This window comes from Typha angustifolia, chromosome 11, assembly GCF_048772165.1.
Source record: "Typha angustifolia cultivar Huaian chromosome 11, ASM4877216v1, whole genome shotgun sequence".
Classification (NCBI taxonomy): domain Eukaryota; kingdom Viridiplantae; phylum Streptophyta; class Magnoliopsida; order Poales; family Typhaceae; genus Typha; species Typha angustifolia.
In genome coordinates this window covers 5,424,253-5,442,896 of record NC_133249.1, presented here as the reverse complement: position 1 = coordinate 5,442,896, position 18,644 = coordinate 5,424,253, and the positions used below count along the sequence as shown (strand labels likewise).

At 37.5% G+C, this 18,644-nt stretch overlaps 3 protein-coding genes and 1 non-coding gene across 12 annotated transcripts; 2 read left to right on the top strand and 2 right to left on the bottom strand.

Annotated features, from left to right (window-relative positions):
- Positions 1 to 245: 245 nt before the first annotated feature.
- On the bottom strand, positions 246 to 5,255 carry LOC140769456 (uncharacterized). 3 transcript variants are annotated; one of them, XM_073110138.1, is made up of 6 exons: positions 5,090 to 5,255; positions 4,295 to 4,676; positions 3,378 to 3,574; positions 2,184 to 2,325; positions 857 to 1,016; positions 246 to 696 (listed from the first exon to the last, which is right to left on the bottom strand). In XM_073110138.1, exons 1-6 carry the CDS (start codon positions 5,143 to 5,145, stop codon positions 671 to 673), a joined length of 963 nt encoding a protein of 320 aa, XP_072966239.1. In that variant the 5' UTR covers positions 5,146 to 5,255; the 3' UTR covers positions 246 to 670. The 3 variants fall into 3 exon arrangements, with proteins under 3 accessions (XP_072966239.1, XP_072966240.1, XP_072966241.1); XM_073110139.1 differs by lacking the exons at positions 246 to 696; positions 857 to 1,016 and adding an exon at positions 1,692 to 2,031; XM_073110140.1 differs by lacking the exons at positions 246 to 696; positions 857 to 1,016 and adding an exon at positions 2,094 to 2,114.
- Positions 5,256 to 5,527: 272 nt separating this feature from the next.
- TRNAN-GUU (transfer RNA asparagine (anticodon GUU)) lies at positions 5,528 to 5,601 on the top strand. Its single transcript has one exon. It is a non-coding gene; the product is annotated as a tRNA-Asn (tRNA).
- Positions 5,602 to 6,223: 622 nt separating this feature from the next.
- LOC140771434 (uncharacterized) lies at positions 6,224 to 12,279 on the bottom strand. Of its 3 annotated transcripts, none has more exons than XM_073112992.1 (6): positions 12,031 to 12,279; positions 11,749 to 11,835; positions 8,472 to 8,552; positions 8,006 to 8,130; positions 7,703 to 7,894; positions 6,224 to 6,954 (listed from the first exon to the last, which is right to left on the bottom strand). In XM_073112992.1, exons 2-6 carry the CDS (start codon positions 11,795 to 11,797, stop codon positions 6,583 to 6,585), a joined length of 819 nt encoding a protein of 272 aa, XP_072969093.1. In that variant the 5' UTR covers positions 11,798 to 11,835; positions 12,031 to 12,279; the 3' UTR covers positions 6,224 to 6,582. The 3 variants fall into 3 exon arrangements, with proteins under 3 accessions (XP_072969093.1, XP_072969090.1, XP_072969092.1); XM_073112989.1 differs by having other exon boundaries at positions 12,057 to 12,279; XM_073112991.1 differs by having other exon boundaries at positions 12,113 to 12,279.
- Positions 12,280 to 12,427: 148 nt separating this feature from the next.
- LOC140771435 (tRNA:m(4)X modification enzyme TRM13) lies at positions 12,428 to 18,326 on the top strand. 5 transcript variants are annotated; one of them, XM_073112996.1, is made up of 10 exons: positions 12,428 to 12,582; positions 12,660 to 12,725; positions 12,807 to 13,100; positions 13,211 to 13,433; positions 13,606 to 13,663; positions 14,542 to 14,625; positions 14,744 to 14,869; positions 15,491 to 15,632; positions 15,882 to 16,093; positions 18,030 to 18,326. In XM_073112996.1, the coding sequence occupies exons 1-10, from the start codon at positions 12,500 to 12,502 to the stop codon at positions 18,041 to 18,043; spliced, it is 1,302 nt and encodes a 433-aa protein (XP_072969097.1). In that variant the 5' UTR covers positions 12,428 to 12,499; the 3' UTR covers positions 18,044 to 18,326. The 5 variants fall into 5 exon arrangements, with proteins under 5 accessions (XP_072969097.1, XP_072969094.1, XP_072969095.1 ...); XM_073112993.1 differs by having other exon boundaries at positions 14,539 to 14,625; positions 18,030 to 18,325; XM_073112994.1 differs by having other exon boundaries at positions 14,539 to 14,625; positions 15,882 to 16,153; positions 18,030 to 18,325.
- The last annotated feature ends 318 nt before the right edge of the window (positions 18,327 to 18,644 follow it).

Below are 18,644 nucleotides of genomic sequence, written 5' to 3'. Positions count from 1 at the left end.
AATTATATACAGCCTCCAATATTTACCATAGAGAATCAAACATAAAAGATGACTGATCTATTTCACAAGGTGCTCATCACACGCATGAGTGTGTGTGTGTGTGTGTATATATATATATATATATATGTTTACAGCTGCTGACACAATAGAGACATCAAATATTTCTATTAAGTAATATGTTACATGAATCCATGACACTATATTGGGTCCCACGTTGCACACAAAATATTGATCTTTTACTCCATAACAAATAAACAAATTGGATATATGAAATTTGATCCTAGTAGTTAGCATTCAAGAGAGCTCATCAATTTTCTTGATTGTTGCAAAGATACAAAAAGAGTAATTGAGGTGGTCAGTGTGCCTGTGCTTATTTTATTGATGAGGGTACATGGTAACAATGTACAAAATATCATACTTAATATACGAATTATAAAGCAAAAAAGAAAGAAAAAGGTGATCAACCTAATCTTCTGCAGTAGTTGAATGGAACAGGAGCTTTCTACCAGTGATGGTTCTTGTTTTTTTTTTCTTTTCTTTGAAAAATGAGTGAAAGAATACCCTGATGGGTGACTAGCTTCTTTAAACCTAAAAGAAAGGCATCTACAGTAAAAAGAAACCTGCTAGCCGATTGTAGTCGCGTAACTTGATCGACATAAAGTCATTAAACTCATTCTCGCTTCATAGAGAGTCGCTCTACAAGCACGCAAAATTTTTTGAGTTAGTGAGCATGCCTAGCAATTGAAGAGACGAAATGAAATTATACATTTAATTCAAGTAGGACAGAAGACCAAGTAATTTTTGTAATCGTGCAAAATTCAAAGATAAACTGGCAGGAAGAAGTGAAGAATCTCACTTATTAGTTCGTATGTTACAATCATCGATGTACCCCATAGTGACATGTTCAGAAAACGCGGTCCAAATCCTCTGTAGAATCCTCTCCAACCATCTTCCTCAAGGAGCAACTTTGTTGTCTTGATGACTGATGGCCTTCCAACACCATAGTTATCCAAGACCTGTGATGTAGGTAAAAAAAATCCAAATACAGCTATCATTACTCCACAGAAAAGAAATAAATACGTGTGTTTATTAGTTAAAAGTTCCCATAATCAGAATTTTTTTGGTTTAATCTAAACTGCCACGCCTTTCCACCCTTATAACTATGTACAAGGAAAGGACAATTGAGATACATGTACTCACTGTTTGTCAATAGGCCAACCCTAAAAGGCACACCACATAAACATAATCCACAAACCCCTTTGATTGATTGGACATTTCAGTCAAAACAATTGAATTTAAAAGCAACTCATACAAATACAGCTCAAAAGATTAATTCAGAGTTCAGAAAATTGCAGTGTCATTGGCATGACAAAGGGATGCTAGAAGCCACTAAAGTTGAAATTCCAAATCCAGGAATTTTCTAATATCCTACCCATTTTGAGTTCATGATAGATACATAGAGCAAATCTCAAAGCTGAACACATCCGCTGACACAGCTTATTGAGGGAAGAAGCAGCACATCCAACTGAACATTAGCTGCTCGCTTGGTCAAAGATTCACCTCTATAAGACTGGAGAAAGAAGAGATTATGTGTTCTCGATTAAGCTTAGACTAAGAAACAGCAATATCCTCTTCAAGATCTTTGGCTTTGAAGTAAGTGACAAATAGTGACATCTTTGAGACAAGGAGAATATAAAGATCACTCATTTCTCTTAAGCAATTAGAAAGGATCGAGTTTACATATCATCCTATCCAACTGCATCACCCATCTCGTGCTACCTGAATGTGACACTGCCACATGTTTAACAACTTAAAAAGGTTGAAATCTTGAAGTACACTTACAGAGTTCTCTTTGGGACAAACTCACACTTGTAGGGTTGTAACTTCTTATATATCTCAAAGAAAGTGAATAACTTACTATTTGGTAATGAGATACTAATTAAAGAGCAAGCTCAAATATCTGATACATTTTACACATGAAAACAAAATTAAGTTACATATATGTTGTGCTACTGACGGCTGATCAACTACCTGTCACAGAATGAATATCATTGTAGTCTCGAGTTATTTCATTCCATTGAGGCAATTAAAATGGAAAGGGAAAGAAATATCTACTGCAAGAGATGATGTCAATTGTCAAGCACTAACAAAAAATTTGATGACTATATGAAAAACTGACTCACCTGAAGTCGTGTCTTAATTGTATCTATCGGAGTAGTAATAATCGAGGAACAAGCACCAGCCATTGTCCCTGCAGTTGCCTGAACTGTAACTAGCTCCAGCTGAGATGGTTTTTGCTCTGAATAATTTCCATAGCCCAAGCTCCTAGGTTCAAAGAACAAATCAAAATAAAAATCTGATACTTTGACCGAAAAATATTGTCTACACAAAGTATTGTTGTGGTACTCCTTATATAAAATGCATATAAAACTAGCACATAAACAATCCAAGCTCAATCAAGCCAGGTCAAGATCAGGCTCGACTTGTTGATTAAACTAAAAATATCGTAATGGTAGTTTTTATATATAATACACATAAAACAAGCACATAAACAATCCAATCTCAATCAAGCCAAACCAAGATCAAGCCCAGCTTGTTGATAAAACAGTACCTCAAGTTGGCATATTTAGTTTCAATCCAAGCTCGTGCTGCCTCATATAGCTTACTTTGAAGGATCGGTTAAGGAATCCGCTCAACAATGTTACCAGCTTTGATCTAATCTTTACTGCTAACTATGATGACAATAACTTTAGTATTCTCTGCCTATCATGGAACACATCACTTTATGATGACAAAAGATAAAAAGAAGAATAACTAACAAGTTTTTTCAGGATTAATGCAATTAGCTCAGCTAGGTTACTAGCATGGACCTAATCTTTACTGCTATATATGAAGTTAATTAGTAATGTATTACGGATACTTAGAACACAAATAATCTTAGAAATATAAAAAAGAGAATAATTTAATTGAACTATACACTAAACAGATGAGAACTAGGACAAGCTCAAGTTAAGTTTGGTTTTTTCTCAAATGCTCACTGGGCAACCAATGCCAAGACTATTTTTAAGCCAAACAATGAGTTGATCATGAGTGAATTTGTTGCATGAAGTACCAAGTTAAGAAGTTTCAACCCAACAATTGAAAATATGTATAGTTATAACTCAAGATATGTATAATTGTATCAAAGCATACATAATATCTATACCTACATAATGCATACAAACACACACGTCTAGACACATGATATATTATTATGTGCCAAGCACAAGAGTTGACTCAACTTGATATCCACTCATTTAAGAGACAAGCAGCCGAAGACATCTCACCAAGTAGATCTCCATAATAAATATAAAACCATAATCTGCTAATTTCCTTACCTCCAGATAGCGTGTTGAGCAGCACCATATGCCCCCCACCAAAGTGCAGATGCAGGTGATTGGGTCAATATTGTTATTCCAAAACCTCTATAGAGGCCACGAATACCCTCTGTCTTGAGCACTTTTTGAATGACATCATATGGGCCTTTATATGTGGTCATTCCTGGCAGACCTTGGACCATTAGCCTCTGACAGATCTACATTAAAAGGAAATTTAGGAACATAGACCATGGCACCATGCAACATTACTAATAGGTGTTTATGTACCATGCATTATGAAAATCTATTTCCACACTGACTGATGTATAGGCAATGCATTCTTTATACTACACTCCATCTATTACTCATTGCTTTGGACCAAGTTCTTGAATACTTTTTTCATTGAACAGATTAACTCTTCCTCATTGACATAACTAAGGCATGAGGTTTTATCAGCCAAAGACATAGTTCAAAGGTCCTTTTATGTTAAATAGAAGATAATTAATAAACGAAACTTAGGTTCAAGTCAAGAACAAGTTTGTTTGTTCCAGTAGCAAACGTAATTGGGACAATTTATATCCAGACTCCTCTCCTGACATAGGACATCACCAGACATGTTATCGATTATATAAGGCCAAACTGACCTTGAAGCATCATTTGTAAAACCCAACTTTAAATACAGATAAGATCATCCGGTGATGACAGAAGTTCACATGATACCACAGCAACATGACGGACTATCTTTCTCTTTTTGATACTACAGCATTTTTGCCAATAAAGACAGAACGAAAAAAATAAAAAAAATAAGTCGACTCAAGTTTGTAATGTCCAGCCAAGATTCAAATTTTACCCAGAAGAAGAAGCTATAACTAGTAGGAAAACACAATGTTTTGAGATTTATAATGATAGATATGAAATGCTCAAAGACACATGCTTACCACATCTAATGGCACATAGTATGCACATGAAACTATATTTGACATCATGCCTGCCACTCCATTAGCCATGACGATCCGTGATGCCTCAGACATATCTAAACCTTCAGAATATTTCAGCATCATATCTTTTGATACTTCAAGTGATGTGAGAGACAACACTCGACCAGGTAAGGATCCAACAGCAGAGGTCCCAAACCCTCTGAAAATGCCAGGAAATCCATCACTTCTCAATATGTTTCTGAACACTGAGAAGCCAGGCATATGTGAAAACCCACCTCCAGCAACTTGCATTCTAGTTTTCACCACAGCCGTCGGATGTAACAAACTTTGTTGAGCAGTAAAGAGGACTGCTCCAATGACGTGGAATCTTGTCTTGTCCAAACTTTACCCAAGAACAAATAATTTTTTTTAGAAAAAATTAGCCTTTGAAAAATAAACTATGATAGAACATTAATAGCATAAGAAAGGCACCAAAAATAGTTACGCCTCAATCCTCAGCACTCATCAGGAAAATTCGACATGCTGGAAGTTGTATGAACAAAGTATTGCAAATTTAGCGAACCCCAGTTCTCAGATTGGGGTGAATAAGGATCATAAAACTCCGAGAATAATTAGATAGCAGAAAGAACCCTAAACTACAGTGAAGAGAAAATATTGAATCAAATCAGAGCGCACGAGAACCAACAAATGGACGACAACCGATTTTAAAAATAAATCGAAAATTTAGCCAAACACAAACCCAGCTCTCAGATTGAAAAAATAAAAATAAGAGAAAAGATCAAAACATAAACAGACCTATCCCATTTGATGTTCACCTCCGAGAGAGCAAGGTCTGCCGTCTCCACCGCCATCCGCCGCCCTCGCAGTGATTCAACTCCGGCGAGGAGCTTCTATCTACAGTTCGATAGGATCGTAGCTCTGCCGTAGTGTTGGAAGATGGAAGGTAGAAAAGAGGGTTTTGGTCTCTACTTTCCGTTTTATTTGGAAGTCTCGGTCTTTATATTGCGGGAGAGAAGCTTCCAGTCTCACGTGGAGAAGCAAAGTTTGAAACTGGCACGTGACTTCCTCTTGTTTCGGCCACTCGGTAGAGGAGAAAGAGTACACGTGTCACCTTTTCAACGTAAAGTTCATACGAGTCGGCAGGGTCTACGTAGAATGCACTATAGTTTAGGGGTAGAAGTGTAATAAACATTAATTATGGTCAAATAGCTTTCAAGTCATCTTATATATAGAGCTGGAATAGCTCAGTTGGTTAGAGCGTGTGGCTGTTAACCACAAGGTCGGAGGTTCAAGCCCTCCTTCTAGCGATTAATTTGACCTTTTTTTTTTTTTTAAATAAGAATGCTGCGGGATAACAATTTGCTACTCACTTTTATACTCCGAAGATGTTCTTTCTCAGAAGTATATTATGTTTGTTCTTTCTTTTATATATATATATACTTAAAATAATTATGAATCACGTCCAATAATTAGGGACTACAAAAGTAATAATTATAAACTATAAAAAATAATAACTGCAAATTATAAAAGTAATAACCTGAAATGTATTATGAGTTATTTTTTTAATTAATTTAGAGTACTTGCTTGTCTAATCTTCCGTGGAGGGAGAAGTAGAGAATTTTATGTTATTATAGGCTATCATAATGCCCAATCGAGTGTAAGAACATTTAATGCAGCTACTAAAGAACTGAAAGCAGCTAAACCGTTCATTTGTCTGCCATTATCCAATCTGGATTTGCAGGAGAATTGAAAGCAGTCCTTCTATCCTCTCAAAATGCAAGAGACTTTTCTACTTAAGTTCTCTGTTAGAACTTCAATTCGTCGTACTGCACCTTTAGGTTCTTTGATCAGCAATTCTTTGATCAAAATGGACCAGAGGTGTACGAAGCTTTAGTAAGTTGAAGATACTGACTATACTTTAGAATACTAATTAGTAATTATGAACTAAATAGAGATGTTTCTTTTTCTCTCTAAACATTCCACCAAAAAGAGAGGGTTCAATTGGTAAATATAATAGGAAAGGCGATTATTCTCCACTGATATTAAATACTTCTTGATAGCTGAAGAGGACATATTTTAAACCTTCATGTTTTACTTTCAGCTGTAGCATCAAATTCGGAGATCCTAACGAAGATAACACTGTGAGATGAATTCTCCTCCATCATCTAGTGCCAACTGCAGAAGAGTACTGACTCCAGAAATTTGGCTATTGAATTGATGCAGTGATTTGTTTGTCTCGGCAAATGGAAAAAGGCCAGCAATGAAAAGGTAATGTGTATGAAAGCCTATCAGTCATCCTCCCTCATCTCTGTCCTCCTCTTAGACTGCAAAGCAAGCCTAGCATCCCTCTCGCGCTCGAATTCTCTAACATCAGCTCTCTGCAAGAATGATACTTTGTCCAGATACTGGTTTGAGCTCTTCTTGTAGGCATCCAATTCGTCCTCCATTCCCTTGTTCTCTTCCTTGAATTCACCCCAATCCTTTTTGGTTTTGTCGAGGACGCTAAGCTTTGGTCTTTTCTTTATCTGCTCAAGAATGGTATCAAGGGCAGTAGGCATAGCACCTGGCACCTTGGCCTTCTCAGTTGCCTCCTTTGAGTCAGCATCTACAAGCTTCTTCACTTCTATCTCCTCGCCTGCAAAGTCCCGGACCTCAGTTATCTGTTGAATCAATAAGAAAAGGAAGGTGATGAATAGAATACAATGATATCATATGAAACCAAACAAGGATTTAAGAGGAATTCTCCCAAAAGAAGACAGGCTTGCAACGTATCAAGCAATTAAAAGAGATATAATTAGTCAATGTATGTATGTATATGAAGTCCTTGTTTCTGAGAAAAGAAAGGAAAAAATCTTTCTAGACCCACTTTTCACCTCTTTTAGTCAATGTTAACTACTCTATCTTGGTTGATAGGACTAAGGACTATGGCACTACTCAGAAAGCAGTCAAATCGTGCCATTGGCTGGGTTAGGTGTCAGGGCCAGGGTTGGACCTTGTAGTAAGAATCTGACAAGATAATGATCCAGCAGCTTGAGAGGGTGTGTATTCGTCTAAAGGCACTCATAGACCATATCCCACAGAACAGGACAATGCACCCACATTACCTTTTTCTATTAAGATTAACCAATTTACGTAAGTACTTAATTCGTGTAAAAATTTCTTAAAATATTTTTCTTTTCTAGAAAAACAATGGCAGTGGTGCCTCTAATCATTTCCTGTTTGACTGGCATTAGATATATTGAATTTTATTTAGCTGTCACACATAGTATATGATTTTGCATGATCTGCAAGACCAAATCATGTTCATTTGCTGCTTAACCAACAGATCCATTATCAGTACTTATAAAAGAGAGATGAAAAATAAGCTTACTAGATAGTGATGATGAATTAACAAAAAGAAAAGCTTACTTCGACTTTTCCCTTTCCAGCAGCAGCAGCAGCAGCAGCAGATGCAACTTCTTTCACAGCTGAAAGAGCGGCTGCTGCAAGCCTTTTAGCTTCCTCATTAGATCCATTTTGCATGCAAGCTGGCCTCTTTTCCAGAGTATCCTGACTAGTTGATATTTTCTTTGATGCAAGCCCAAGAGCCACCATCCAATCCTACACAAGAGAATTCATAGAATTTAATGGTTCTTGCTGAATTTAACTTGGTAAGATAGCAGATATCACTGTTCCTATCTTATATCAACTAAGATTACTAGAGATCCTTACAGGAGTTGTTTTACTTGGCTTTTTGTTAGCTGCTGAACTGGGTTTCCTCATAAAAGACTTGGGCATATTAACAGGTAATCCACTATTCATTTTCTTCCAAGCTTCCTCTACCCGAGCTTTCCTTTCTGTAATAATCAAAAAACGTGTTAAGTACAAAGCAACAAATACCAAAATAAAGGAATGAGTATATAAAGGACATAATCATACAAATGGAAAGACAATTAGTTGTGCAGTTGCACCTTAAAAGGGACAAACAGAGCAAGGTTGAAAATGATTTTTGAAGAAAAATGGATGATCTTAAAAAGAATATAAAGCTCCAAAACATAAATGACCAAAAAGATGGTATAGATGTAAAAAGAAGAATGATGAATGCCAGATTCAAAATGAAATCTTAGACAAGTAAATCAAAGTTCCAAACTCTCTACACATCCAAATTAAGGAAATGCAGCGAAAAGAAAAATCTTACCATATTCCTCAAATTCTTCTTGCAAATGAGGGATCTGCTGAGCTGCTTGTGCAACTCCATCAGAATTTTCACCTTTATCCCCTACATTTCACACAAAGTAAGGCATATGCTATATTGCTTGGAGATATAAAATATGTGTTCACTTAAAATCATACACTTCCACTTTAAGTTGAAATTTGATCATGTTAACGCTAACCCACATTGCATTAGTAACGTAAATTTCTTTGGCTGATAAAAACACATCGGTAAATGGTAATGCAACTTCTACAATTTACATTCCTGAATTGTTTGTTAGAATGTATTAAATCTCCATAGTTAGTCATTCTCGTTATAGGGCTAATGATTATTATTCTCCATCAATCTTAATAAGTTTTGGCTATAGCCAATCCCGATCCATGGCCAAAACCAATTTGGCGACTGGTTTTGGCCAGGCATTTGCCGGATCGGTCGATACCTGATCCTTATTGGGTCGGGATCAGCCGTATCAACCGATCTGCCTAATACAGGCTCTCTTTCTCTTCTCTCTAATCTTTTTTTTCATTTCTTCTTTCTCATTTCTCCCTCTCTAGCATCTCTACCTCTCTCTTTCTTTCCTCCTATCTCTTCCTCTCATTCTTTCCTCTAACCTCTTCCTCTCTTTCTCTATCTCTCTTTTAATCTTTGTTGCTATAGCATAAAGTCAGCTATAGTAACAGAGAGTGAGATAGAAAGATGAGAGAGAGTGAAGAGAGAGAGCAAGGGAGAGTGAAAGAGAAGGGAGAGAGATAAAATAAATTAAAAAGAAATGCCTTGCGATAGTAAGAGAGAGGGAGGAAGAGGGAAGAAGAGTGAGAAAGAGAGTGTGAGAGAGAGAGAGAGGAGGGAGAGAAGAAATGAAAAAAATAATAAAATAAAATAAAATTCACCTTGTGACAATAAGAGAGGAAGAGAGAGAAGAAATGAAAAAAATAATAAAAATAAAATAAAATTGCTTTGACAATAATAGAGAGAGGGAGGAAAAGAGAGGAAAAGAAAAAGGAGAGCTAGCTCAATATTCATCAAAATTTTAAGTTAATACAACTTTTAGTTTTTAGGCTTCATATATGAATAATTATTATTTTCTTATTTTAATAATATTTCCAAATTTTTAGAAAAAATTCTATATTTTTAAATAATATTTAAAATTTTACGCAATTAAAAAACAAGGTTCCAAAAATCGGTATCGGGATCGGGATCGGCCGTCCGAAAAAACGATACGTATCGGTTGTATCGGCCATATCAGCCGTATCGACCGCCTGTATCGGATCGAACTATTTTAATTAAATAAAATTCTAAATATTATTAAAAATGTTGAGCAATTTCTAAAAATTTGGAAAAAATTATAAGAAAATAAGAAATAATAATTACTCACATATAAAGCCTAAAAAGTAAAAATCTTTTTTTCTCCCTCTCTTCTTTCCTATCCCTCTAACTATTAGTCTAAATTATCCATTATCACATATAAAGCCGTATCGACCGCCTTTTTTTCTATCTTTTTTTTTCTCTCTTTCTCACTCTTTTTTTTTTTAATCTTTCCCTCTCCCTCACTCTCTCTTCCTTTTTCCCTCTCTCTCTTCCTCTCTCTTCACTCCTCTCTCTTTTTCTCTCTCTCTCTCTCCTTCTCTCTCTAGCTATTGCTGTCAACAGACAGTTGCCTGTTGCAGCCACCTATAGAGGCCGATAGTTTCGGCTTGGTCGATCTTGATCCGTTTCGACCGATCCCACTCGGGATCGGCCGAAACTGGAATCCTCATTAAGAAATAGTTTGATCCAATGCAGACAATCAATGCGGTTGATACAATCAATACATATTATTTTTTTTTATGGCCAATCTCGATCCCAATATCGAGTTTTAAAACCTCATTAGCAAGCATCTAATTCCTCGAATAGAGGCTATATATGTCATGTTAAACATGGCACATAGGTATGTAGTTATGAAATATAAAAACAAGAATTGCACTTAATGGACCGGGCTGCTTCATGTAGGTCGGTCCGCTGTTAACATGAGCACATAAATCACGTGGATTTGACTGTTTTGATCATGCCCAAAAGAAAATATAAGATGTCATCAAATTTGAGTGAGTACAGTTAAAGCTATCAAATACGTATGATCACTGCATTTGCATGCATACGATGGCGTGCTCAGACATATCCCCACTGGTCAGTCACAAATAATCCTAATCCTTACGCTTATTGGCTGGTTAAAGTCCCCTCCATAATCCATTATTAATGGATCTAGTTTTGGATCATATTAGATAGGGTCGGTGTGTTTTGGCGGGTCCCATTTAGTAAAGAACATACAAGTAAAAAAGAATTGACCAGTTTCCATCTTACTCTGACTTCACAGCCTTCTTCGTTGCGACCTCTTTCATCTCTATTTATCTCTTTCTCATCTCTCACACTCCCATGGCATCCAACAGGTCGAATGAATCAGGTGCACCACATATCTTTCTTTCATTCCATTCTTCTCCTCCTTTTTCCTCTTTGTACTGGCCCTTTGCGTTGTTGAACAACAACATTGCTTTGCTTTGTTGAACACTGACATTGCTTTGCTTTGATGTTTATTAAAAGCATTGTCGGATTCTTCATCGTTCTTCTCTCTAAAATCGACTTTTCTTGTACTAAGTACCAAAAACCATAAATCTTTGGTGTTAAAGTTAGTGATTCCTTCCTATAATTTTGTTCTTCGTACTTGAATTGTCTGGGGTTCTGCTTCGCCTTGTCAGGAAAATGTAGTTCCAACTTAAAAGGTCAGAATTTTAATTCCTCTGGTGGATTATTTTGGCAATATTTGATCTTTTGTCATTTTTCGCTCTCATCCCAAACTCTGAATATTTTTGGATAATCACAAAAATGATGGTGCAGAGACGAATTATGATGGGTAATCATAGTGCAGAGACAAATTATCATGGGTAATCACGAAAATGATTTAATGCAAGAAAGAAGAGTAACAGGAGGGAGGAATTAGTTGAAAAGATTAAGAGGGCATGATCCTAAACTTCATGAATTACACTCTGGTTGTGGAAATTTGGGTTCATGTTGGGAAGGGAGGCACAGTAACTTATAATATTGATGATTTATGAATCATGTTAATCATGCTCCCACTGAGAGGCACTTTATTATTTTCCTATCTTCCCGTATGGGAGGTTGACATATGCATCTCAAATGTTCCCATGGTACATTTATTAAAGATGTATCAATTTGATGCTCATAATTCAGGATTCAATTGCGGTCCAAACATGCATTAGATAGAACGTACCGGCGCTGCATGACGTCGTCGGATCCTTCAATGCCCTCTTCGACGCCATCGCCAACTACTCAAACCTCCCAAACTCTGACAGAACCACTGCAAACACACATAAAATTGTTCCAATCATCAGAAGGATTCAACAAACAATTATATTCCACTCGAAGCATAGAAGCAAAGAAACCCTAACACAGAAGCATCGACGCATCAAAACCCTAGAAATCGAACCAAAAAAACTAACGGATAAAAGCGAGAAATCAACCGAATCGAAGACTATAAAACAAAGAATCGCACGATGGATCAGAGGGAGAGATGCACACAGGCGATCGAGAAGAAGAAGAAGAAGAAGGCGTGTGAGGGTACGAATCCGCTCTACCGTCGTCTGTCTCGTAGTACGGGCTCGAGCTTCGATAGAACAAATCGAGAGAGGCAAGAGAGGTATTCCTCTGTGATGAGAGAGGAGAGCGAGAAGTAGAGATCGAGGAGGCCGTGATGGAGAAAGCCTGCGAAGTCGAGTGAGATAGAACACGATCGATTAACTTTTTCCTCAAAAGAGAAAGGAAAAAAAAAATTGTCCTCTTTGTACGTTGTTTATTAGATGGGACCCGCTAAAACACACGGATCCAATCTGATTTGATCCGAAACTGGATCCGTTAATAATGGAGGGAGACTCGGGATTTTACCCGTAGGCGCATATGCGACTGCAGAACGACGTCGCCGAATTCAAACCCCTCTGTTTACTTCCTCCGCGGCTGGCGCAGCAATGGCGGCGGCGGCCGACCGTTGCCAATTCTGGCTGCCCAACAAGCGCCGCCATTGCGCTAATATCCCTGTCCCTTCTTCTCAGTAATAGAAGCCCTAATCCCCCCCTCTCTCTCTAGATTTCTCGAGATTATAATTCATGGTTTCCTCCTTCTCTTTAGGTTTTGCGGCAACCACAACCCCTCGTCTGGCTCTCGCCGCGTGCCCTGCCCTATCGACCCCTCCCAGTTACGAGCTCTAGTCCTGCCCCTAATTGCAACTATCAATTACCTCCTTATTACTGACCTTCCTTACCTTCTTCTCTGCAGCTCCGTGCTCCAAGAGAACTTGGAATCGCACCTAAAGCGGTGCCCTTTAAAGAAGCAAGCCGAGGCCCTCGAGACGCAGCCGTACTACACCAAAGGTATCAATGCCGGCGATCCTGACGAGGGCACTGTGAGCTCGGCTGCGAAGAGGAGTGCGATTTATGGGCTGACGCCGTCGGAGTTCTACGATCTTGTTAATAAGATCAAGTTGGTCCATTCAACTTCAGTAGTCGCGTTGCGGGACTCGTTTATGGTGCCCGAAGCTTGCGAGAAATGGTTGAATCGGCAGGTGGATAGGTGGGTGGTGGGGTTTCAGTGTAAAATTTTGGATCGTGTAGTGGTAGATTTTGATTGGGTGGTAATTATGTGAGTTGGGTCTTTTAGTTTGTTCCGTTTTCTTCGAGTAGGAGGGTGCCGTTTCAGGAGAAGCATGTCGTGCAGCAGGCGTCCATTCTTGGGAATATGGAAGCCTTTGGAATCTTGAGAAGGGATGGGTTGGATAGAGAGGAACATAAGGTCCCGGCGATTGTTGAATTTGGAGCTGGGAGAGGGTATCTGACACAGATGCTCGCAGACTGTTATCGAATCACAAAGGTGTTTTTGGTTGAGCGAAGATCTTACAAGCTCAAGGTCAGCCTTTTCTCCCATAGTAGTAAAAGAACTTGTAAAAGTTACTTCCCTGAAAAGTACTAATGCATGAACTGCTGGCTTATTACGATGCTTTGTAGAGAAAATTAAGAATATTGGTGTGGACTATGTGGAACAAAAGAACATTTTGATATATTAATCTACTTGTTTCTAGGCTGATCGAAGTCTACGGCAAAACAAAAGCATAGTACTAGAGCGATTGAGGATCGACAGTAAGATTCCTCTTCTTGTGGTGCTTGTTATTATCTGCATATACATCTCGTGTTACATATGACACATTTTTTCTTGACTTTACCACATAATTGTTACGGAGATATACCATTGTGGTTTCATATTAGGGTAACTTCTTATTATCTACCAACAAACTCATATTTGAAAAGGAAAAAAGAATGAAGAGAATGATTCTCACAGTAGCATTTGACTGTGGTGCAATTTGCAACACTAAGATGATCCTTGTCGAGGATCATCTTTTTGTAGCAGTTCTGCTCCCATCATTTAACCCAATTATTGAAGATCTACAAAACAAACTTGAAGTTTGATTAATCAAATGCACTAGTTTCTTCATCGATGAGTTTCTTTTTTTTTGTGTGTGTGGCTTATTTCACTACCTACTGTTCATTAACATTATTCAACACAGATAGGACTGAAATGTGGTTCTGTAAGGCCTTGTACTTTGGGTAGCTGTTGATGTTGATTCGCTTTCTTTGGATTCATTGATTGTCACATGTCATGCAATACTAGCTGAAGAATTTTATATATAAGAATGTATATAGTTTCTCATTGTCTTATTTTGTATTCTTCCTTCATAATATTGGCGATACTACTAAAACTAAGTTCTTCCTTGGATCCACCATATTAGTGTAACTCTTTATCAACTTAATATAAGGAAAGAAAAAGAAAATTAGCAAGCAAAAGTTCTTGATTTTATGCTTATTTCAGAAGTTTCTAGCATCATCCTGACATGTTACTCTGTGTAGTCTTGTAAATATACTCTTTTGCTATATTGTGCTGATATTTTCGCTTAACCAACTTGCAATTTGCATTTCTACGTACATCCAGCAATAAGGAAATTTTCATAAATATGCAGTAGAGGATTTAAACTTGCATGAGATAGAATCTTTAAGGGGTCTTTCATACCTAGCCACCGGAAAGCATCTATGCGGACCTGCAACAGGTGAACACTATACTCAGCAGATAAAAGGCTTAGATTTTGCCATTTTGGTGTGGTTCTTTCTTAAGGTTCTGCATGATGACAGAAAGCATGGTTAAGTAAAAGTATATTTTCTCTGCAGATCTGACCATAAGATGCTGTCTTTGTAAAAATCACTGCAAAGAAAAATTACCTAGTAATTGTTATCTGCAAGGCCTTGCCCTAGCGACATGCTGCCACCATCTTTGCCAATGGAAGGATTATACGAGTAATTTCTTGATCTCTACAGTCTTCCAACAAATTTCATTTTCAAGGATCAAATCTTCAGGTTATATGATCAAATAATTCTGTGTTCAGTTATACGTCATGGTTCTTTAGTTTGTCTTATTGTCAATGCCAACCAACTACACATCATCACATGTTATAATGCAAATAAGATGTTTGATTCTATTGAACTTTGACTAATGATATCTACTGGGAATACATATGATAGCACACATACACACACAGAGAAGGGGTTTAGTCAACTTTAAAAGGACTTGCTTATTATGTCGTCTTTCACAGATGCATCTTTCAATAACCTGTTATATGTGCTGTCTAAGTTTTTGTAACTTGGAGTCTGGAAAAGAACCTGAATCTCCAAAATATCAAATTGTTTCTCTGTCCAATATATTTAGCTTGAATGGTGATCAAGGTGATATCATCTTTCACTGTGGTATATTGTCTGTTTGCTCTAGCTGGGACTCCTGATATCTGCCTTTAACTCTACCAGAACCTGAGCTAGCTGGAAGCTGGCTCTAATTTTTTCTGATATAAGTTTGTCTTAATTTTCTCTAGGATTTCCTATCTTTTATGGGGCAAGCTACATCTTAATTCTTTCTCATTACAGATAGAAATTTTCTTTCAAATCTGGGGATTACGAAGGAGGAATTTCATGCTATGACATGGTTTAGCAGCTGGGCTGTAGATGGTGATCATAGTTCCGAACACCCCTGTATGGAAGATGAAGAAAAGCATCATCTACAAGCCAGGTAACCACACTTTTTTGGAAGATTTTTAAGCATGATCAAGTTGATGGAAGATTCCTACCATCTAAAGTTGATCATGGTGTGTTTTCCTCTATCGTTCTAATCTGGTCCTCCAATAAATATAGTGAACTACTTCTGTATGTTTCTCTGACTTAAATTTTTTTATAACTGCACTTCTTTTGAGAGATACTTCGATATATCTGATCTAATCATATCTTTTCTGTGCTTTCCCTGCCCTGTAATAAAATGTAGTGACTTGAAAGACTTTGATTTGAATGATGGAGGCATTGAGAAAATCATACGGAGTATATCAGTAGGAGACAGGGCTGTCTTGGGTTTCATGTGCAAAGAAATTATTGATATGGGGAGGCTGCTATGGCTGAGGGAGCATGGATGCAATGCTGAACTCATAAACTATGTCCCATCAAACATTTCTCCGGAGAATCATCTGCTGATTGCTGAATGTAGGTCTTAGTTTTGAAAACCTTTCTCAGGTTCTCGTATGCTTGCTGAACAGTAGTCAGGTGATTATACTAATTGAAGCAATTGTCAAATTTTCTTTATCTTTTTTTTTTCTTTTTATGAGGTGGGGTTTTGCTTGTTCCCATGGGTTTGAAGGGAAAAAAGAGAATAAAATATTTGTTTTACTGATTCTGAAACCATGAATTACCAGAGCTACTTGAAAATTGCAGCAGGTTGAGAAGTATTCTAATTTCTAACATGTTGGTGGAGAAAATCTTTTCAGTCAAATATATACTTGCATTCTTTCCACAATAACTCACACCATGCAAAACAAATAAAGTTTAAGATCATAAATTTGGTTGGGCATAGTACTGCTGTAAGCAAAAACATATTTCTGATACATGATACATTTTGACACAGTAGATCATTCAAATCAATATAAGCTAACAATAAGTACTTTAATCAATGACAACTGATTCAGACATTTATTTTTCGACGAAGAAAACTAGAATTTGTTATAAATTGTTCAGTAAATATTAGCTATTGGCATTCCTAGTGATGAAGAGATATTTGCTTCTTTTGTCGATAGTATGGAATGCCTCCTCTTCCATTTCTTGGAACCAAGTAGTTGCCGATTGCTATACAAGTTCTTTGTTGTTTTTCATGAATGCAAGCCCTCATATCCTTATCTTGAATGCAAGCCTTCATATCCTCATCTTGAATGCAAGCCCTTATATCTCTTCCATGTATCATTACTTGTCTTCCCAGCTATGGCAGATATTTTTTAAATATACATCACTTGTTGGTAGTTGGGAACTGATGGTAGGACATTTACGATGCATCAATACTCACAGGGTCATTTATTTCACTCTGAAGGTTCACTCTGGATTCTACAATTATCCATCACCAGAGCCTCCTATATTTTAGAACACTTTATTTTCATAGGTTGCTACTTTTATTTTGGCTAGGAGTAATGAGCTCAACAACCCAAATCCAAAGTATAGTGATATAGAACAATAGAATCACTTACAACTCCAGTCAAAGGGTACCACATTGGACACTTGAAGCCAACAGTCACAGTTCATTTATATGGAAAGAGAGTAATAGGAGGATCACATGTCAACAGGAAGCTAGTAAAAGTGCACTTAAAAGCTTTAAAAGCTACTAAGCTGCTCTTGAGTTATTATCTCTCTTGAAGACATTGACTGGCCCTCATCTCCTTTTGCTATAAAATGTAGGACCAAGTAAAGAACTCTATGCCCATGCAAGCCAGTTAGTGTTAGAAACTAAGTCATGGATAGGTCTACTAAAATGTTTTTGATCCTTGCTCTTTTCCTTTCCACCTTTGTTGTGTCCCTTGAAGGAAGAAACATCCCAGACAAGCCCAAGCCTTACCAGCCTCAAAACATTGTTGGATTTGGGGGCTTCTTCAGCCCGGGGCTCGGTGGTGGCTCTGGACTAGTTCCACTGGGTCCTCAGTTTGGGCTTGGAACACCTGCATTTGGTTCCTTCCCAGGTTTTGGTGGTGTCCCTGTGATTCCTCATGGTGGACTTGGTGGACATGGAGCTGCTGCTAAGCCATGACAAGGGCTCTTCTTCTTTAGTTTGCTTAGGCAGAGAGGGTGATGTAGGGTTTTTAAGTTTGTTTCTGGTGTGTCTTTGCTAGATGTTTGCAGCTGGCTTATGTTGTAGTGTTGTTTTAACTAAGTTTGCTTGTGTTTCCAGTCACCTGTGACCTTTCTGCTATGACATGTAAAAATATCACTCCTTGTAAGCACTTTGTGCTCTAATCTCATGAATGCTTTTCTTCTTCATGCACAGGCACTTCCATGCAAAGTTATATATATATATATATATATTAGTTCCTCTTGTTTGCTTGTTCACCGTTGCTTTTCGATACGTTTCCACTTGGTAATGTGGATGATTTCCTTCTTGCAGGTGTAACATTTTAGCAGAGGTTTCCTGTCCTTTTGTTTTTCCTCCTCCCTCTTTCTGATGCATGCTTGTGCTTATTTCAGTTCATTGATAGGCAAACCTGGATAAAAAGAAACAACACATGAGACTCAAATGTGGAGTTCTTTCGAGACACTACTTGAGAAGTTCTATTCTTTTTCTTTTTCTTGACAAAGGAACATATACCTTGTTCTTTTCTCTTCTCTTTTAACTTTTGCATGAAGTAGAATACATTATTATAAGGAGGAATCAAACCTAGTACTGAAATTTTATTGCATTTATTTTTTGCTACTGTGGCACCACTTCACTTCGGTAGGAGAATCGCATTGCCTCTTTTTATTAAGTAGATTAATGATTTGCACTTCAAATTTAGTTTGACACATTGTGGCGACTTAAAATCTCTCCAAAAATTTAAATTTTTATTTAGAGAAGTTGGTTTGGAACAGACTTCCCACTGGCTCGGTCATTGCTGTTGGGCCTAACCTTTGTGGCCTATTTGAGGATCATTTAATTCAATCCTTGGGCATGACAGGCTCATCATGTTGGCCACCCTACCCCCTCTGTCATGCCATGGCATATTTTGAGATATTGGAACAGTTT

Bases quoted from the DNA above. Each gene is read 5' to 3' on its own strand.
- LOC140769456 (XM_073110138.1), bottom strand. From the start codon at position 5,145: ATGGCGGTGGAGACGGCAGACCTTGCTCTCTCGGAGGTGAACATCAAA. The intron at 4,677-5,089 runs GTCTGTTTATGT...TCTTGGGTAAAG, and splicing joins GTGAACATCAAATGGGATAG to TTTGGACAAGACAAGATTCC. The intron at 2,326-3,377 runs GTAAGGAAATTA...CTTTGAACCTAG, and splicing joins GCTCAACACGCTATCTGGAG to GAGCTTGGGCTATGGAAATT.
- LOC140771434 (XM_073112992.1), bottom strand. From the start codon at position 11,797: ATGGCGTCGAAGAGGGCATTGAAGGATCCGACGACGTCATGCAGCGCC. The intron at 7,895-8,005 runs GTAAGGATCTCT...TCTCTTGTGTAG, and splicing joins AGCCAAGTAAAACAACTCCT to GATTGGATGGTGGCTCTTGG. The intron at 6,955-7,702 runs GTAAGCTTTTCT...TTGATTCAACAG, and splicing joins CTGGAAAGGGAAAAGTCGAA to ATAACTGAGGTCCGGGACTT.
- LOC140771435 (XM_073112993.1), top strand. From the start codon at position 12,500: ATGGCGGCGGCGGCCGACCGTTGCCAATTCTGGCTGCCCAACAAGCGC. The intron at 12,726-12,806 runs GTTACGAGCTCT...TCTTCTCTGCAG, and splicing joins TGCCCTATCGACCCCTCCCA to CTCCGTGCTCCAAGAGAACT. The intron at 15,633-15,881 runs GTAACCACACTT...AATAAAATGTAG, and splicing joins AAGCATCATCTACAAGCCAG to TGACTTGAAAGACTTTGATT.